Source organism: Micropterus dolomieu, linkage group LG21 (genome assembly GCF_021292245.1).
Source record: "Micropterus dolomieu isolate WLL.071019.BEF.003 ecotype Adirondacks linkage group LG21, ASM2129224v1, whole genome shotgun sequence".
NCBI lineage: Eukaryota > Metazoa > Chordata > Actinopteri > Centrarchiformes > Centrarchidae > Micropterus > Micropterus dolomieu.
In genome coordinates, this window is record NC_060170.1 from 3,675,522 (window position 1) to 3,692,307 (window position 16,786).

Sequence of the window (16,786 nt, forward strand, 5' to 3'; positions counted from 1 at the left end):
TAACCTCTCCTCTACCTCGTTAATTAGCCCTGGATGCTCCCAAGGACCTGACTGTTGCAGAGGTGACAGAGACCACCATGATGTTGGAGTGGAAACGCCCCCTGGCCAAACTGGACTCCTTCAGACTGGTTTACGTATCTGCTGATGGCCACAGGGCCGAGGACGTGGTCCCAGGCACCTCTGAGTCTCACACCCTGAGGGGCCTTACACCGGGCATGCTGTACACCATCAGTATCACTGCTGAGAGGGGCCGCAGGACCAGTGTACCCACCACCATCTCAGCACCCACAGGTCAGCACTGCCAAAAACACACCTTCCATCTTCAAAAGCAATGTTCTTGACATAGCAGCAGTTCCTAATTTGACATTATGGTGTCTGAAATGTCTGGGAGGAATCAGTGGAAGACAGAGGAAGCTTTTTTGGCACAAATGTCTGGAGGTTTATAGTTATCAGGTTGGCATTTATTCCAACATAAAAACACTGACATTTAAGATATTTTACTTTACTGTGGTATTACCCAGATAAGATTTTGGCTATTTTGTCAATTCATCCAACACCTTATTTACACTTATTTTCCAGTCACCTCTAGTGGGAGCCATGGAAATAGTTTTGGCTTTTCAGAAACACCCTGGTTATTCTTACGCAGAGACCTCGTCTCTGATAGTTTTCAGTGGAACTTCTTTCTGTTAAAGAAACTGCCCTATGGAAACCATTACAAATGTGTTTTGTGGGTTATCCAGAGTAGATTAAAAGTTAAAGCTGCACTTATATCTTTATATGGGTCATATGACTACACATAATATGGAAGGGGGTCAATAAATTGTTTTAATTTTAATACAACTAAAACAGTTTGACTGTTTTGGTTCAGTCTCACTGGTCAATCTTGTTTCTAGCCACACAGATAGCAGTCTTCAGCAAAAATGATAAACCTAATGTTCGCTATCCGCCCAGCACCGAACAGCAGACAGACAAAGTTAATAACTAGCTGGTGAACATAGTGGAGCATTTAGCAGCTAAAGAGCAAAATGGTTGGCCAAAACAAAGCTAGAAGGAAAGTGGATATTGGACATCTTTCAGAAACTCCAAATTAATTATAATGCTGCTTTCTTTGTGTCTGATGGATTTTCAGTAGCTGTAAAATGTGTCTGAATGTAGCCCACTGTTTCAATGAAAGTTTCTAGCTGGTGGCACGGGGTTGAGAGAATAAGAGAAGTTCTTATTAACCACAGGTTAATTTTTTTTGTCCTTCAGTAGGCCTACTGCAGCCAAACCGAGGCAATGAATTGAATTCATTGTTAGCTTCTCAATGTAAGTCACTCTGTCTGTACCCCCTGCCCCCAAGGCTCATTTATAGCATGTGGGATTATTTTTCTTTTTTCCCTGTTTTTTTCAACCAAAACAAGAAAAGACAAATGAGGTGATTGTGGCATATTTTTCATGCTGCGGTCAGGGTGCCTCCAAGCCAAACATTTCACAAGTAAATCTCCCAGTTATGCAACGAGCTACCATTAAATACATGGCTAAGGGCAAAAATCGATATGGCATGAGGGAAACATTGGTAAGCATTGGAATAACTGTCTTTTGTTGCATTTTTTGGGTTGTACACTGACAAGAAGAACAGAATACAGATTTCTGTGTGTATGTGTATGTGTATGTGTATGTGTATGTGTGTGTGTGTGTGTGTGTGTGTGTGTGTGTGTGTGTGTGTGTGTGTGGATGTGGGTGGGTGAGTGTGCACGTGCATGTGTGAGCTCCTTATGTCCACTTGTCTGTGTGGTCATGTGTGGCATGTATGATTGAGAGACTGAGTGGCTTAAAAGACTGAGATAAAGTGAAACTGAGGGTGTGTGTGTGTGTGTGTGTGTGTGTGTGTGTGTGTGGGAGGCTGGGGGTTTGTATGGACATGTGTGCGCTCAACACAATGTTCATTCATGTGATAATTGTTGGCGTGAGCCCCGCTCCCCTCTGGTTTTGTGCGATTTGACCACGATGAACTGTGGGTCTGTCAGATAAAAGGCCACATGCTGGGACCTCTGTTAAAACATTGTCTCCGAAATCAGCACCCCTCTAATCCACAGCCCGGCCGATCTGCAGCCTTTATCGTCTCCAGACACGAAGTACAAACACAGATCGCGTTCGTTTTACAGGAGGGATTGAAGAAAAGAGGAGGGGTGGAGTGAGGTGAGATGAGGTCTGGAGGGAGGTTGGGGGTTATTCTTGTGCCTGACAATCATCAAAAGGATTACAAGAATTTTTTTTTGAGTGTTTCAGAGAAGCCGCTTAAGTGACCTGCTGAGAATCAATACTAAGCCAAAACGTGCTTATAAAAAACACGATTTTATAAGCAGAATGAAAGATGTAGAAACAAACCGATGTATATAAAACATGGAAATCAGGAGACAAAAGCCAGGATTATCATAATTTAAATTTATCAGCTGACTGGAAGAGAACAACAGACTGGAAGAGTTGCGCTCAGGGAACAATGATAATATGGGAATGATAACATCTTCAGTAGTGGTCCCAACATTCAATGTCCATATTTGTATAAATGAAAAAGTTTAACAAACATGTTTGACTGCCATTGTACATTACATTGTTAAAAACTCTGCAGAGAGTATATACACCAGTGCCAGCAACAGTCAGTTTGTACATTTGTATATTGCTTTTTGGCACTATGTTGGGGTGTGTTACTTCATATTCCGCTGATTCTCTGCAAAGAAAAACTGGGAACACAAAGCATGAAAATGTCCTGCATGCCTTGACATGATCTGTGCAGCAGTGTATGAAAGCACAGACATTGTCTGGGTTAGAGGCTTGATCTCATTCTTAAGATGAGTATGCTTGTAATGCTGTAGTGTGATATGAATGAGTGTGTATCAAATGGCAGATATCAGAATGAAAAGGTGATATCTCAGGAGACCATTTGATGTAGTCATGACACACATCTTCAACTGCATGTGACAACCAGAAATGAAGCTCAGCTTAAAGGTTGGTAAAATGGACATTTTACCTTCACTTTAGCTAACTAAAAACGATCATATTTATTTTTATTAAGCTAGCTTCTTTAACAAGAATGTTTCTACGTTTCCCTTTACCCAAATGAGAACTTCTTAAAATGTAAGAGGTCTCTTCAAAAGAATTACAGCAAAATAGAATGTTTGTCTTAAAGGTTACAACCCTATTTAACATTTTTAAGCGGTGTACAAACATTGAATAAATGATTTATAACACAGTATAATGTAGTTATTGTAGTAAAAAAGCTATATTTGATATTTGACATATTTGATGTTTTACTATATTGTCATTCATTATCCGCAGCCTCCACTTACAAATATATTAACACCTAAATCTGCATACAATTACATTCTAATGGTTATAAACCATTTATTAAATGTTTTATGTGCTTATAAACGCTAAATGGGAGTATTGCTGTTCTTAGTACTCCTGTTTATCTAAAGTTTGCAGCTATGAACACAACGCTGACTCAAATACTCCCAGAAACTGATCAGACACATCATACAGTAATTGCATTTTGCTTGTCCGTGGCTCTCTTAAACGATGATCAGCTAATTCCAGCAAACCCCCGCCTACCCCAACCCATTCCTATTGTCTACCATCCCATTTGCGCTCCACTCTGCCACACAGTGAAAAGAGGATAATGGGAGCCTTGATGTTTACCTGCACCATCTATCTCCATCTCTTTCTAATCTGCTATCTGAATGCTTGCACACTCAGTGGACTCCTATTACAGGCTGCTGTGTGTGGCTCTGCATGGCCTCTCCATAGGTTTGAAGTGGACAGCGTACTTCTGCCATTCTGGCCGGGCTACGCTGCACCTTCAAATGTTAATGGCTCATTCACAGTCATTAATGCACACAAGCTGCATCAGCATGTCTGCCCGCTGCTTTCTATCTTTAAGTCTTCCCATATGGTGATATAGAGGAGATGACTATAGGCAGCCATTGATAATGAGATTATTTTATCTCTCTGGCCTTTTGTAGTGGAAATAAGGGAATATTTCCACTCCAGACAAAGTAAAGGTCTTTTGTCTTTTTTTCTCTTGACAGGAAAATGAAGTGATTCAAATACAAATGAAAGGTCATCAATGTTGCCCCCTTTTTTTTGCAGCTGATATTGTCTAGGAAGACTCATCCACCTTTGAGCAGTAGCTCAGTCTTGTTTTCACAGTGTACATTGCTGTCAACAAGAAATAGAACCCAAGGATTTTCTGCATATCTGTGTTTGTATGTTGTAAGGTTGGACCGATATATGGAGCCAATTCTGGATTTTTCAACTGGCTTTCAAAAACCTGCATTGGTCTAACCTTCTGTCTTCATTCTGTATGTCTGTCTGAGTCCTGTAACTCCATGTTGATGTGTTTGTCATCACCCAGAGGAGGAGAAGCCTTTGGTGACCAACGTCACCATCAGCGACTTATCGTGGGACAGCTTCCTCCTGTCCTGGTCTGCTGAGGACGGGGTGTTCGAGGCCTTTTTGATCGAGGTTACTGATGCGGAGACGGGCGCTGAGTGGCAAAACCACACGGTGCCCGCCGATGCTCGCAGCCTCACCATCTCTGGCCTCTTCCCCACCACCTGGTACAGGGCCAATCTGTACGGGGTGTACAGGGGGGCCGTCTTAGACCCTGTCTATGCAGACACCATCACAGGTATCAACCGCCGCCAACGCTAGGGCTTCGCTTTTTCCTTTGCTTCCTTCTTCTTCCACTGAACACAGTGAATTAATCAGTGTTTTTCCGTGTGGACTTTTCAAATTACAGTTGCTTGCAGTTGTCAAATGGTGTTTGTCAATTCATATAGTTCTGGTGTGGCTGTTCAGTACTGTGTCACGTTGTATTACAATGACTCTGATCGGTGTAATAGAAACACCTTGTTTCTACACTGTCAGACTTAAATTGGCACTGTCGATTTTCCAATGCCCTTCAAAAAAAGTCACTCTTAATTAATCTTACTAATGCGCCACTTTCATTGGCTTCAACAGAGATTTAATTGCTTTGTCAAGAATGTTCAAGAAAAAAAGTTGTCCCGCAAAAGTGGAAGCAACATTATTTACTGAGCCGGGCATTTTTTGCAGACCTTAATTTGACAGATCTTTGTGACTGTGTAACTGTAGGGATGGAGGCTTGTTATACTCATCCCCATAGACATATTTTAATAACCTTCAGCATTGGAAGTACTTTTCAAAAAGGTGTATATAACGACAATCTACCTATCAGCCACTGTGATGGAAATTATTCTTCATGGGGTAAACAAAATCTCCTTGACATTCAGTTGGCTTGCACAGTTCCAATCCACAAAAATCACCCCCTCATCAGCCATCCATCATGCACATACCCTGCCTTTGATGCAGGAAATGGGCTAACACTTTACAGCAGCACCCACACAAAACCCATTCAGTCTATATTAGTCCAGCCCCAGATCCGCGTTTGATCCATCTTTAAGCTGTCAGTCTGCCTGTTGGTACTAGTCCAGCCTTGAAACAGCACCTGGTCTGTTATGTGAACTGGCAGAAACACATAAAAAAGGTCAGCGTGCTGTTTAACAGGGGCACAACAGGTGCGCTGGATTCCCCACCCACTACACCAATCACAGTCATTACCAGTGATTAACATGCTGTGAATTACAGTACGTGCCTAATAAGTGGGTTGTAAACAGTGAAACCAAAATCTGCTAATGATGGCTTATAATGGCCTCTGAGCACCTTTACTAGTAAAGCATAACCAAAACAAAATACCTTTTAAGGACATACATCCTCACCATCACTCTATAAAACCATTTTGAGTACTAGAAGGTCAAAATGAATAGGTTTGGGCTGGTTGACAATTTTTTCATGTCAGCATCTAATCCGCCATCATCATTCAGTATTTCACTGATGAGGATCAGTCAAGTGGAAGAAAGATGGGAGGACTGACAGAGGACAAAAAAAACCCTGAGGCGCTTTTGTCACTTTGTGAGAGGCCTCTCTTCTGTATGCATCCCCAGTTCCCCCAAGCCTGGACCACTCTTCATTCTCATGCTGCCATTGCCCCTGGGCTCTGGTGCTAGGGTGCCAGGGGCTTCTGGGGCCACGCAGAATATGGCATGCGCTCAACATGGCCCATTGTCTGCATGCTAATGGCTGGTGAAACCGTCTTAACATTTTTCATTAGCATTACTTAATCCATAAAACATTCCAACTTGTGAATACAAGCGCTGACTAATTTGATTATGTTATGCACGGTGGTCATCGTCAGTCTACCAGAGGAAGACTTCATAGGGAAAATAAAGTTCTTCTCTAAAAGGGGAGTGAGGAAACTTTGATTAACAGAGGGGGAGTTTTATACAACAACTGACTGATGGAAACACAAAGAGATGTGGACAGCGCCCAGAACAAGTTAGACTCAGTTGTGATTCATATCACCACAAGCTGCTCTTGTAAAGTTATCAGGCAAGACTGGAACCAGCTCTGAGCTTCTGTTTGCAGACCCCCTTTTCAGCAGGTTAGCTGGCGCCGGTGCATACCTCCTCCAATAACAGGCTCCCTTTTGTGAGCGGGATTGTGTTCCCTCAGGTCTTGGGGGTGTGGAGGGATATGGGGTAGAAGCGTAGAAGTGGTAATGGTGGGAGGGTGAAATCAGTAGCAAGCTAGCACATGTTAGCTGATGGATGTGGCCCTCCCTCTCTTCCACTGACCAGCTAAAGCTGCCCTGCGGCTAATGAAGAGTGACAGCTCCCTGGGATTTGTCTGCTCTGCTTCTCATTTCCACCGCTTCTTCTCACAACAAATGCCTCATGCGTTTTCCCTCACAATAAAAAAAGGGGTTTCAGGCTAGTTCAAGGACCCCTGAGAGCCTCACATTTGGTGTAGTGTTTTAATGAGCAGTGGCGCTCGGCTTTATTGAGGCTTTCCTGAGCCCACTTATATCTGCTTCTATCCAGGCTACTTTAAAAGCTCTGTCCGGTCCCTATATCCATCTGTGCTGCTACCATAAGTTCCTCCAGCTAATTAGCTTCAGCGGACTCATCCTCTGGAGAAACAGAGCTTTTTCTCCAACAGCTGTAGACTCCTGCTGTCTCTCAGCCTCTCTTCCTATCACTGTCATTACTAGCTGCTGCTAATGACTGCTTAACTACCAGCTTTAACAACACCACATGCACACACTCTCATCTGTATGCACATAGTTATATGTCTGCACTGTACTGTATTTGAGCACTATTCTAAGAAAAGCAGCTGTTGTTTGACAAAACCTTACTTTGAAATTGCTAGGAATTGCACGAGAATGAGATGGTCAGACCAGAGTTTGAATGAATCTGAAGAATAATGTAATTTATTCAATTTGATTTACTTTAAGTGCAGAAAAATCAATTAATTCCAAAGTCAACATATTCTCACTCGCAACTTGTCATATGTGGACACTTGGTCAAGACCACTTGGTGTGGCTTCTTAACGCCCTGGGTACCAGTTTGCATTGTTATAGGGCTCCACAGTCAAGTTAGCGACAAAAAGTATGCAATGGTCAACTTTCAAAATAAAACTAGTTGTTAATGTTGTGAAACGGCGCAATGTGATTTGGTATAGGTGTACTAAAGTAGCTGGCTGCTCCTGCCTTGCAGCACTATACGCTAGTATAAACAAATCTCCCCACATTTGCTTTGTACTGTTAAATCATTTCTTGCAGGCAGGATAGTACAGGATAGTAATACAAGTTGCATTAGCTGGTGAAGTAATGTAGAAAGCCATATTATTTTGCACCATGATTTGCAGTATTGTTAGTTTATCTATATAATAAGATGAAAGCCAACTCGGTTTTGTCTGTTCCAAAGTGGAGGTCTCCCCACGACTCAAGTCTTTCTGATGTTGACTGTGTTTTCAACTGAAGTCAATTTGATTCTTGTTTGGCCTGACAGGTTTCAGCACATAAAACTTTAGTGTTGGTTTTTATCCTTAAATGGAGTAGTGTTGGAGTCTATGTTGTGCTCCATCTCGTTAGCTGTGGTGTTGTTGCTGTGTGTACAGAACCAGAGGAGGGGCAAGAGGCTCAGGAGTGTGTATGCTGGAAAATCCGAATCGAAGTCTTCACAAAGAATTAGGCATACTGACCATCAGATGTAACAAAGAAACCCGGCAAGTGGATAATTTTTATGTGGGATTCCAATCCCTTCACACACAGCCAATAAAAAAGTGATTCACTTCATTAAAAAAACTACATATAGCCCCTTTAAAATAACAGCGTTACTAACGTAACTAACTAACTTCCACACTTAAGTCAAGATTGAAAGTCTGGTTTCTGGCGCACCTGTCCACCCTAACCACCTTACTCAGACTTTTCTGTTAAGTATTCTACACCTTCATTAAGCATTAAAAAAATGACAGTACAGGGTTTCCCCCGGCGCACCACAAACTAACGCCAGAGGGCCTTGACCATATGTCCATATGTGACGACTTGGAAGTGAGAACAGGTTGCCAAAGTTCACAGTTCAACCGTTGACCAATATCAAGCCACTAAAGAAGCGGTGACCTTTAAATGAACTCAATCGAGTACGCTATTGTAGCTATTTTAGCTGTGTGGCACTGTCTGCTTTTATTTAATATCCTCTGTTGGAGAGTATAAATGGCTCTACAAAAGGGGAATGTTTTGCAGATAGTTAAGAGACAGTAGTCAATGGTACTAACTATTAGCGCTGGTTAGTTCGGAGAGCTGTATTTCCAATCTTGAATACGTTAACACTAGAACCGCCAGGATTTGCTGAATACCTATAACCACCAAAGTGGGTAAAATGCATTAAAATGCATTTATTTTGTTATTATTTCTACTACATTACATGTGTCAAACACACTTTGGCAAACATTCAGCACCTTGCCTTTGCATTTCCAGCAAACAGCATCCTCACATTTCAGGCATTCAAATTGTTTTTTCTTTTGACTCCATCAGGCATCCAAACAATTGCATACAAAAGTTTAAAAGTCCAAATGTAGGGCTACAGGCGGTTCCACTGCAGCATTAGTTTTGATGATCATGTAACACACAAGTTACAAATCTATATAGTCCTGCCGTACTGGCTTATGAAAATGAATGCATGCAGTGTTCAGATGCTGATTCAACCCAGGACACATCGTTCAGTCCTGAAACCTCCCCACCATCAGACTCTCCTTCACTCACTGCGTTGAGCAAGTCTAATGCCTGTTTTTTAGTAGAGAAAAGGCGTTGCTTCTCTACAGGGGTAAATTTTACTTACTGGCACTTATGAGTATTAAAACCCATGTTTGAAATCTGGCTTTATCTTGACTTTTTTTAACAATAGGGGGAGCTACATAGCATACTTTGAGGAAAAGCCAAAGACGGGGGACTTGAATATTAGAGGCTACTGAAACAAAGTTACATACAATGGAAAAACAGCCATGGGTAAATCAGACAAAACGATTTACAGCACACAGACATAGACCTTTAAAGTTTATATTTTTACTAGCGATTCTGCTGACTCACTTGAGTGACAAGCTAATGTCAATGTAAGATTTGGAGTCTGAAAACTGCTTTATGCTTCCTCTCATTACTTCTCAGATGGTTTGGTGTCATGTTTAGCGAGCACACAGCTCATTAACTTTCTCCATTTTGCGGTACTGTGAACAATAGCCTGGTGTTTTGGGTATGTAGCGAATTAGGTAGACACAAAAAACAACCCTGCTGGAGTACAAGGCACAGCCTGTGGCCCTCACACTTGCATTTTTAAATCAAACAGATCATTACAGATCAAACATAAGTTTATTTTATATGTTTTTTCTATATTTCTAAATTTTGAAGAAAAAGTGGCAGCCTACATGTATTGCATTACTGAAATTTTGTGAAAATGAATTCCGGTCAGTCACAAGCTGAATGACTGAATCAGTTTTTCATCATACTAACCACAGTGGCTTTGATAGGTCAGTTAACTAAGCCTAAATGATACTGGATACTTCTGTCAGGCTCAACAACCTGTCAGCTCATTTCTTCCTTCTGTGTGTTTTTGCAGTAAAACTCTCATCTTGCCGCTCTGCAAACTCAAGCTTTTTATTTGTTGACTGATGCTGAATTTCCATATAACAATGCTCGCATTTGCACACGGAGTGATACACTCTCTTTCGCTGCCATGTTCCTAGAATGTCAAAGCACACATTCTTAAATTTCCACAGAGGAGGAAAACTGACTTTCCCCTGTCACTCAGAGACCGAACCAGAGGTGCAGGCTGTCCTAGTCTCCGACATCACCCCTGAGAGCTTTAGGCTGGACTGGATGGCTGAAGAAGACGCCTTGGACACCTTTGTCATAATGGTCAGCCCGGATGAGAGCCCAGGCCAACCAAGAGAGCTGGTGCTGGGTGGCGAGGAGCGAAGCACAGCCATTACAGATCTTACAGAGGACACCAAGTACAAAATTGAAATCTTTGGGCTCATTTTTGGAAGACGCTCCAAGTCTGTAATCGAGGGGGTGAGAACAGGTACACAGTGAAAGGATAGAAACGAGAAATCAGAACTGTGAACCGAAACTCTGCACTGGTCTGATCAGCATAGTCAATGTACGTCATGCCTTGTCAATTTGGTCTTTTATGGTAACAGCATGACAACATGGTCATTAATACCTGTGTTCTAACATTTGTCTTTTATATCACATGTATTTTTGTCTACTAACCTAGTAACAAAGTGTCGTGGTATTCGTCCAGGGCACGTAACGCTGCAATTTGACAAAATAATAAAGGTTATCTTTAGAAGTTATTTAGAAGCTCTGGCTTCATTGTGTGCCTTGTGTCGGCGGCTGTGTTGGGGTGTTCAGTGTTTCAACCTGCCTGTCAGTGCTCCTGAGTGGTTCCAGTAGAGGGCCTTTTGTCACAATCCAAGTCTACAGCAATATCCTAGAACACACACTCTGGGTTCAGACAGACCACATGGCACCTTACGGGGCTTCTGATCTCATGGCTCCAGACTGCTGCTGGATCAGAATTATGATCCAGAATGGGTTTACGGATATGAACCTTCTATTAAAAGTGGCTCTTGCCAGTCTGATATGATGGATATGAAGTAACTATATTGATGATGCATTATTATTGTACAGTATTGTCCTGGTTGTCATGGAGAATTTAGTGTCCCATGCTAAATGCTGTTTCACATGTTTACTCATCCTTTAATGAATATTTAATTCATAAATGAATGGTCCAGTTGAAAGATACTGAATATTTGCACAAAATCAGCATAGCAGCTTTAATTCAAAACAATTAAAAATGCCTTGAAAACTCATATTGGTTGACCCCCACTCAGGACATTTACTCAGCTCTTTACTCTGCTTCTTTCATTATGTGGTTTACGTCCGGTCGTCTACCAAATGTTGTCTCTGACTGTCTGACTGCCTGGCCCCATGTGTCGGAGTCGCTCTTTGTAAAGTGATGGTGGTAGTGGTGGTGGGGGGGCGCAGTTGTCTGTGTCACATAGAATGGGTGTCTATGGCTGTGTCCTCTGTCCTCCCTGGGGGTAAGGCTTTACTCTTGGGCGCATGATTCACTTTTGTGTTGCCATGAAATGGGGGCAAGTTAATCTCCTCAGGTCTGTCACGCAAGATACTGTGGCTCGCTGTTCGCTGGGAAGGGTCTCTCCGTGAGCCCGGGCCTCCCCAGGCCCCCTTTGTCTGTCTACCTCTCTGTCTTTTACGCACTCTCTCTTTTGCTCCATTCTGAAACCAGTGCCTTTCAGTGGTGGATCTGCCCTGGCCACAATAACCTAATTCCTGTGTGTCTTTTCTTGTATTCTTGAAAATACTCACTAGTATATGTCTTTTTTGCGGGTTTATTGGGGTTCAGTAACACACATACTATATGTTCTGTTTTTCAGTCTTCACTAGTCTAAGCAGTTCTCATATTGACTAAACCTTCTGCTTTTTGTTTGTTTTGCCCCCACCTGTTGTTTCTGTCTTGTTTGTGTCAGACATGGGCTCACCCAAGGGCATCCGCTTCTCTGATGTCACCGACACGTCCTCTACCGTTCACTGGGTGGTTCCAAGAGCTCGGGTGGACAGCTACAGGGTCACTTATGTGCCTGCTCATGGAGGTCAGTGTCCTTATGTGTGAATAATTCGCTACAGAGTCAGGGAAGATCTGACCACAGCACTGTCACGATTCAGAAAAATCCCCCAAAATTAAACTAATCTGGGGGGAAAAATGAAGAAAGGGAGCATTTATAACATGGGGATTTAGCCCCAAACAAGCTCAGAGCTCTAATAGTTTTACCCTCAACTACATCCCTGCTTACATCAAGAGAAAGAGATTTCAAGGTTCAAGGTTATGAATGACTTTATAGCCAGTATGGACGTTCTCGCTGCTCTATCAATCAGTTTAATCCTCCATCATCTGCAGTGCAAACTCTTTTTTCCAATGATTGACTGATTCTGCCCCCTAGTGACTTGTTACAGGTATTTCTACTGAAAGAGGCAAAAAAAAAAAAAAAAGAACTTTTTTTCAATGTGTTTTTTCAATGTTTTGCACATGACATTAATGGATATCACCCTTTAATGTGCGAAACCTAAAAAGTCATCACTTGCCAGGTAACAGGGAAAGGTACCACACAAAACAATTGTGAAATACAGATGAAACCGGAAGGAAGTGGAGTAAAATAACTTTTAAATATCAATTTATATCCATGTATGCGCCCCCTATTTTGAAGATACAAAAGTAATCATAATAGAAGTTAATTTGCAGATGTAGAGAACACAGGACAGTGACATAAAAAGGCAGCTGAAAACATTAACCTGAAATCAAAATGAACTTCATTTCGTAAATTATTATTTATATTCTGAAATTGATATTTCAAATTGATATTTTATTTTCAACATGAAGCTATAAAGCCGGCCATTTCCAACCAACCAACAACTGAGATGTCTCCTGATAAAATTACTCAATCTCTGACCCAATGTAAATGATTTTTGACCTGATGATGACCGACACATGTGCTTTGTGTGTTTCAAGAAACTTTGCTCGGAGGTTATCAAAACCATATTTGGCCTAAAAACGACAAAACTGATCAAATGACTTAAAATAACTACATTTGAGTAAAAACAACACATTATTAGGCTTACTTTTGTGTTAAAATGGGAAAATGTTTAAATATTTTACATTTTAAATTATACTCTCTTCACTGTAACTCCAAAAATATAACGACAAACATTTGTTTTGACTCACAGGTAATGCTAAGACGCTGACAGTGGACGGCTCCGAGTCTCAAACTGTGCTGCCCAACCTGACCCCTGGGGTCACCTATGAGGTCACTGTTATTGCTGTCAAGGGCCAAAGGGAGAGTGAGCCTGGATCAGACAGCGTCACCACAGGTAAGACTTATCTGGAACTATAACCCCCCCCCACACACACACACACACGCACACACACACATCATCTTAAGGCTCGATATAAAAATTTATTTTTGCTTGTATAGCAGCTGTTGAATAAAAGTTACATTCACAACAATCATTAAGATCAATCCAAATATAGCCTATATGGAGCATTGATAAGAAAAAACTAAATATGAATAGAATTGATGGGTTGTTGTACAAGTAACAATTACAAAAGCAACTACTTAGCTAAAGTGAATCACTAACAATGTTTGATTCATGTGTTCATCATTTGTGTTCAAGCATCAGAATGTCTTAAGGTGGAGAGTTGTCGCTTCCTTCTACAACACAACACAATAGCTGTGTCCATAGAGAGATATTTGAGTGCGATCTACTCATGCTGACTGAGTGTGTGTATGTGTGTGTGTGTCTGTGTGTGTGTGTGTTTCTTACAGCTCTGGATAAGCCCCGTGGACTCACGGCAGTTAACATTACAGACACTGAAGCTCTGCTGCTCTGGCAGCCCGCCATTGCTACTGTGGACGGCTATGTCATCACCTACAGTGCAGACTCAGGTATCTAGTATTTACAGACACGTACACACAATCTAACACAGATAATACATATAGATATATATAAATAAGCATACAGTACATACTGTACATAAGACAGCAAATTGATTTTACAATAGTTCTCCCACCATCCACAGTTGAATCATGATTGAGATGTTGAAAAACAGTGATGATCATTATATGACCATGGCTGCCTTTCAGTGAAGAAGTAATGAGAATTGCTTCCTGCCCCAACAAATTTGTTGAGATGTACAAAGACAAGTTTTCTTAGATGTTTCCAGAAAGTTTTCAAAGGGAAGGGAACAATTTCATATCTGAGTTAGAGGTCCGTGCACCATCCAATGATTCTATTAATCCATTCAGTCTGGTAAAACTAAATAATGGGTCAGATTTTAGTTTTTTGTTGGCTTTATTAAAGGAAAATTACCCTGTCTTTTCTTGGGCAAAATGGGTAATCTAATAATCAAGAACTGAATCAAGGCCTAGCCTGATATGAACATAGTGCACATTGTAACATTTCATGCAGTGTGCAAGGTTTCCTGCATAAAACCCCACCATCCTCCTCACTGATATGTTTTTAAGCATTGGAGTCTAGACAGTTATAGTAAGAGGAGACAATAATGCCTTCTGTAGCCTATAACTTGGGATATTTCTGGTCTAATAATGCCTATATGATTATCATGCAGGCTACAGGCCGTCTATCAACACTGGTGAACCGGATAATAAAGGTTAATATGTGTCATAAACACTACATCACCTCAGAAATCATTAAAATGTCTGATAATATTCCACTTACTCTTGTGAGGTGCTGTGCAGTGATCATTTTTAGTGAATGCGCACGGTGAAGAAGAGTCAGAAATCCACAAATCTGAAAGAAAACCCACCCAGAAAAAAATAGGTTCTCTATCTAATAGTTCACAATAGTCCTCTTCTGATGCTCACAAAAAACGTAAAAATAAAGTCTGACCTTTTATTCCTTTTTTCGTTAGCCAGACTGAATGGTCCAGTCCAAACCAAATTTGCTTCCTGTTGTACAACCAGCCTCTTATCCTGCATGTTCAGCCTTCATTTGCTAACTTAAGGCCTGCTTGTTTGTATCTTCCCAGTGGCCCCAGTGATGGAACGTGTGTCAGGAAACGTGGTGGAGTTTGAGATGAGCTCTTTGACGCCGGCAACACATTACACTGTGAAGGTCTATGCTGTGAGGGACTTGGCTAAGAGTGCAGCCACTACAACTGAGTTTACCACTGGTGAGCATTCTGACTGAAAAGTTCATTTATTTATTTCCTGAGACTGATTGTTATCTTTGCTGATCTGAAACTAAATCAAAAATGGACATTTGCCAAGTAAACTAAAGTAGCATCTTTCATCTGAAATAAAAGTGCAACCAAGAGGAGGAACTCTGTAGATATACTGTTGTTTGTTTCTTGAATATAAACAGGATTAATAACTGCAGTGAGGTCATGTAGAAGTATGTGAATGAAAGATGAATTAAACATGAATGACATCACACAAAGGTCCTGGAACAGCTGAGACAAAGAACATCCGACAGAGAAACTAAAATATGAAATTGGCTGTTATGTTTTTAGATGTGGACGCTCCTCAGGACCTGGCAGCCAGTAACATCCAGACAGAGAACGGCATGCTGACTTGGAAGCCGCCTCGCGCTGACATCACTGGATACATCCTCAGCTTCGAGTCTGCAGACGGCACCGTCCGGGTGAGCAGACACCAGAACTCCACAGACGCTGGTCTAACTGGTATTACATTAAATTTATAAAATGGGGTTTGGGAATAAAATGTTTGAACATGTTTCCTCCTTCAGGAGGTGGTCCTCAGTCCCACTGCTGTCTCCTATAACATGGCTCAGCTCAGCGCCTCCACGGAGTATTCAGTCAAGCTGCAGGCCATTGCTGGTCCTAAGAGAAGCAGAGTCATCACCACTGTCTTCACCACCAGTGAGTGGACTTATATACACACTGGACAGGTTGTCTGTTGCAAGATATGTCAAAAAGTATCAAACAGATTTTAGTAGGTGTATTTTATAATGATAATGCAGTGGAAGGGCAAATGACCCCATTTCAAATGACTCCTGAACTATGTAAAACTCCACAAGAAACAAGATCCTCAAAGATGAGCAAACTTTAAGGGCCCTATCTTTGTGCAGTAGAGAAATGCTAACTCTGCTTTGGTAGAAGTAGGGACCTTATTGTTAGGGCAGCCCAGAAGTCCAATGGTAGCACTGGTGCCTCACATCAAATAGCTCCTGGATTGGTCCCAGGGCCGGTTGCCTACAAGTATTTTTAGTCTAGTTTAGCTAATTTGACAAGATAAAAAAACACATTGCATGTGAAGAAATTGTTAAGGATAACACGAGAAAGTCCTGGACTTATTTCCATCGTGGTCCTTGATGTTCCATCTGCCATAGCAAGGTGTGCACAGGCGTCAGAAGAACAAGGCACATTACAATGGCTGCTTGAACTGGCAGCAATTGTAACTCTTAAAATTGTTCTGATTACACAGTATAAATTACATAGTCAACGACTATTTACTATACCTCATTAGAGGTGGTTCAAAGTCCTCCCACAGTCCAAAGATATTTGCATTTTGGGTTAAGTGGAAACTTACCAAATTACTAGCAGGTGTGAATTTGAGTGAGATTGTGTTCATTTACCCACAATGTTAACCTGGTGATCGGCTGGTGACGTGTCCAGCTTGTACCCTGCAGCCTGCTGGGCTGCCCCAGGTAAATCATGTGCCTGCAGCCATAAAAATACCAAAAGTGATCTGCCACTCTTTCTGTATCCTACGCACTGTGCGCTTTATGCAGTCCACCATTATTCACAAAACCAGTAAGAGTCACCAGACAACC

At 41.6% G+C, this 16,786-nt stretch overlaps 1 protein-coding gene across 3 annotated transcripts in view; it reads left to right on the forward strand.

Moving 5' to 3' along the window:
• Positions 1-16,786, forward strand: part of tncb (tenascin Cb) — a 47,928-nt gene that overhangs the window by 25,913 nt on the left and 5,229 nt on the right. The window contains exons 10-18 of one of the 3 annotated variants that reach the window (XM_046035705.1): positions 28-291; positions 4,394-4,669; positions 10,200-10,472; positions 11,947-12,069; positions 13,199-13,342; positions 13,798-13,917; positions 15,021-15,164; positions 15,504-15,634; positions 15,740-15,872. In XM_046035705.1, coding sequence (XP_045891661.1) covers positions 28-291; positions 4,394-4,669; positions 10,200-10,472; positions 11,947-12,069; positions 13,199-13,342; positions 13,798-13,917; positions 15,021-15,164; positions 15,504-15,634; positions 15,740-15,872 — 1,608 coding nt within the window. The remainder of the gene's footprint in view (positions 1-27; positions 292-4,393; positions 4,670-10,199; positions 10,473-11,946; positions 12,070-13,198; positions 13,343-13,797; positions 13,918-15,020; positions 15,165-15,503; positions 15,635-15,739; positions 15,873-16,786) is intronic. The other 2 variants (XM_046035703.1, XM_046035704.1) reach the window with 2 other exon arrangements.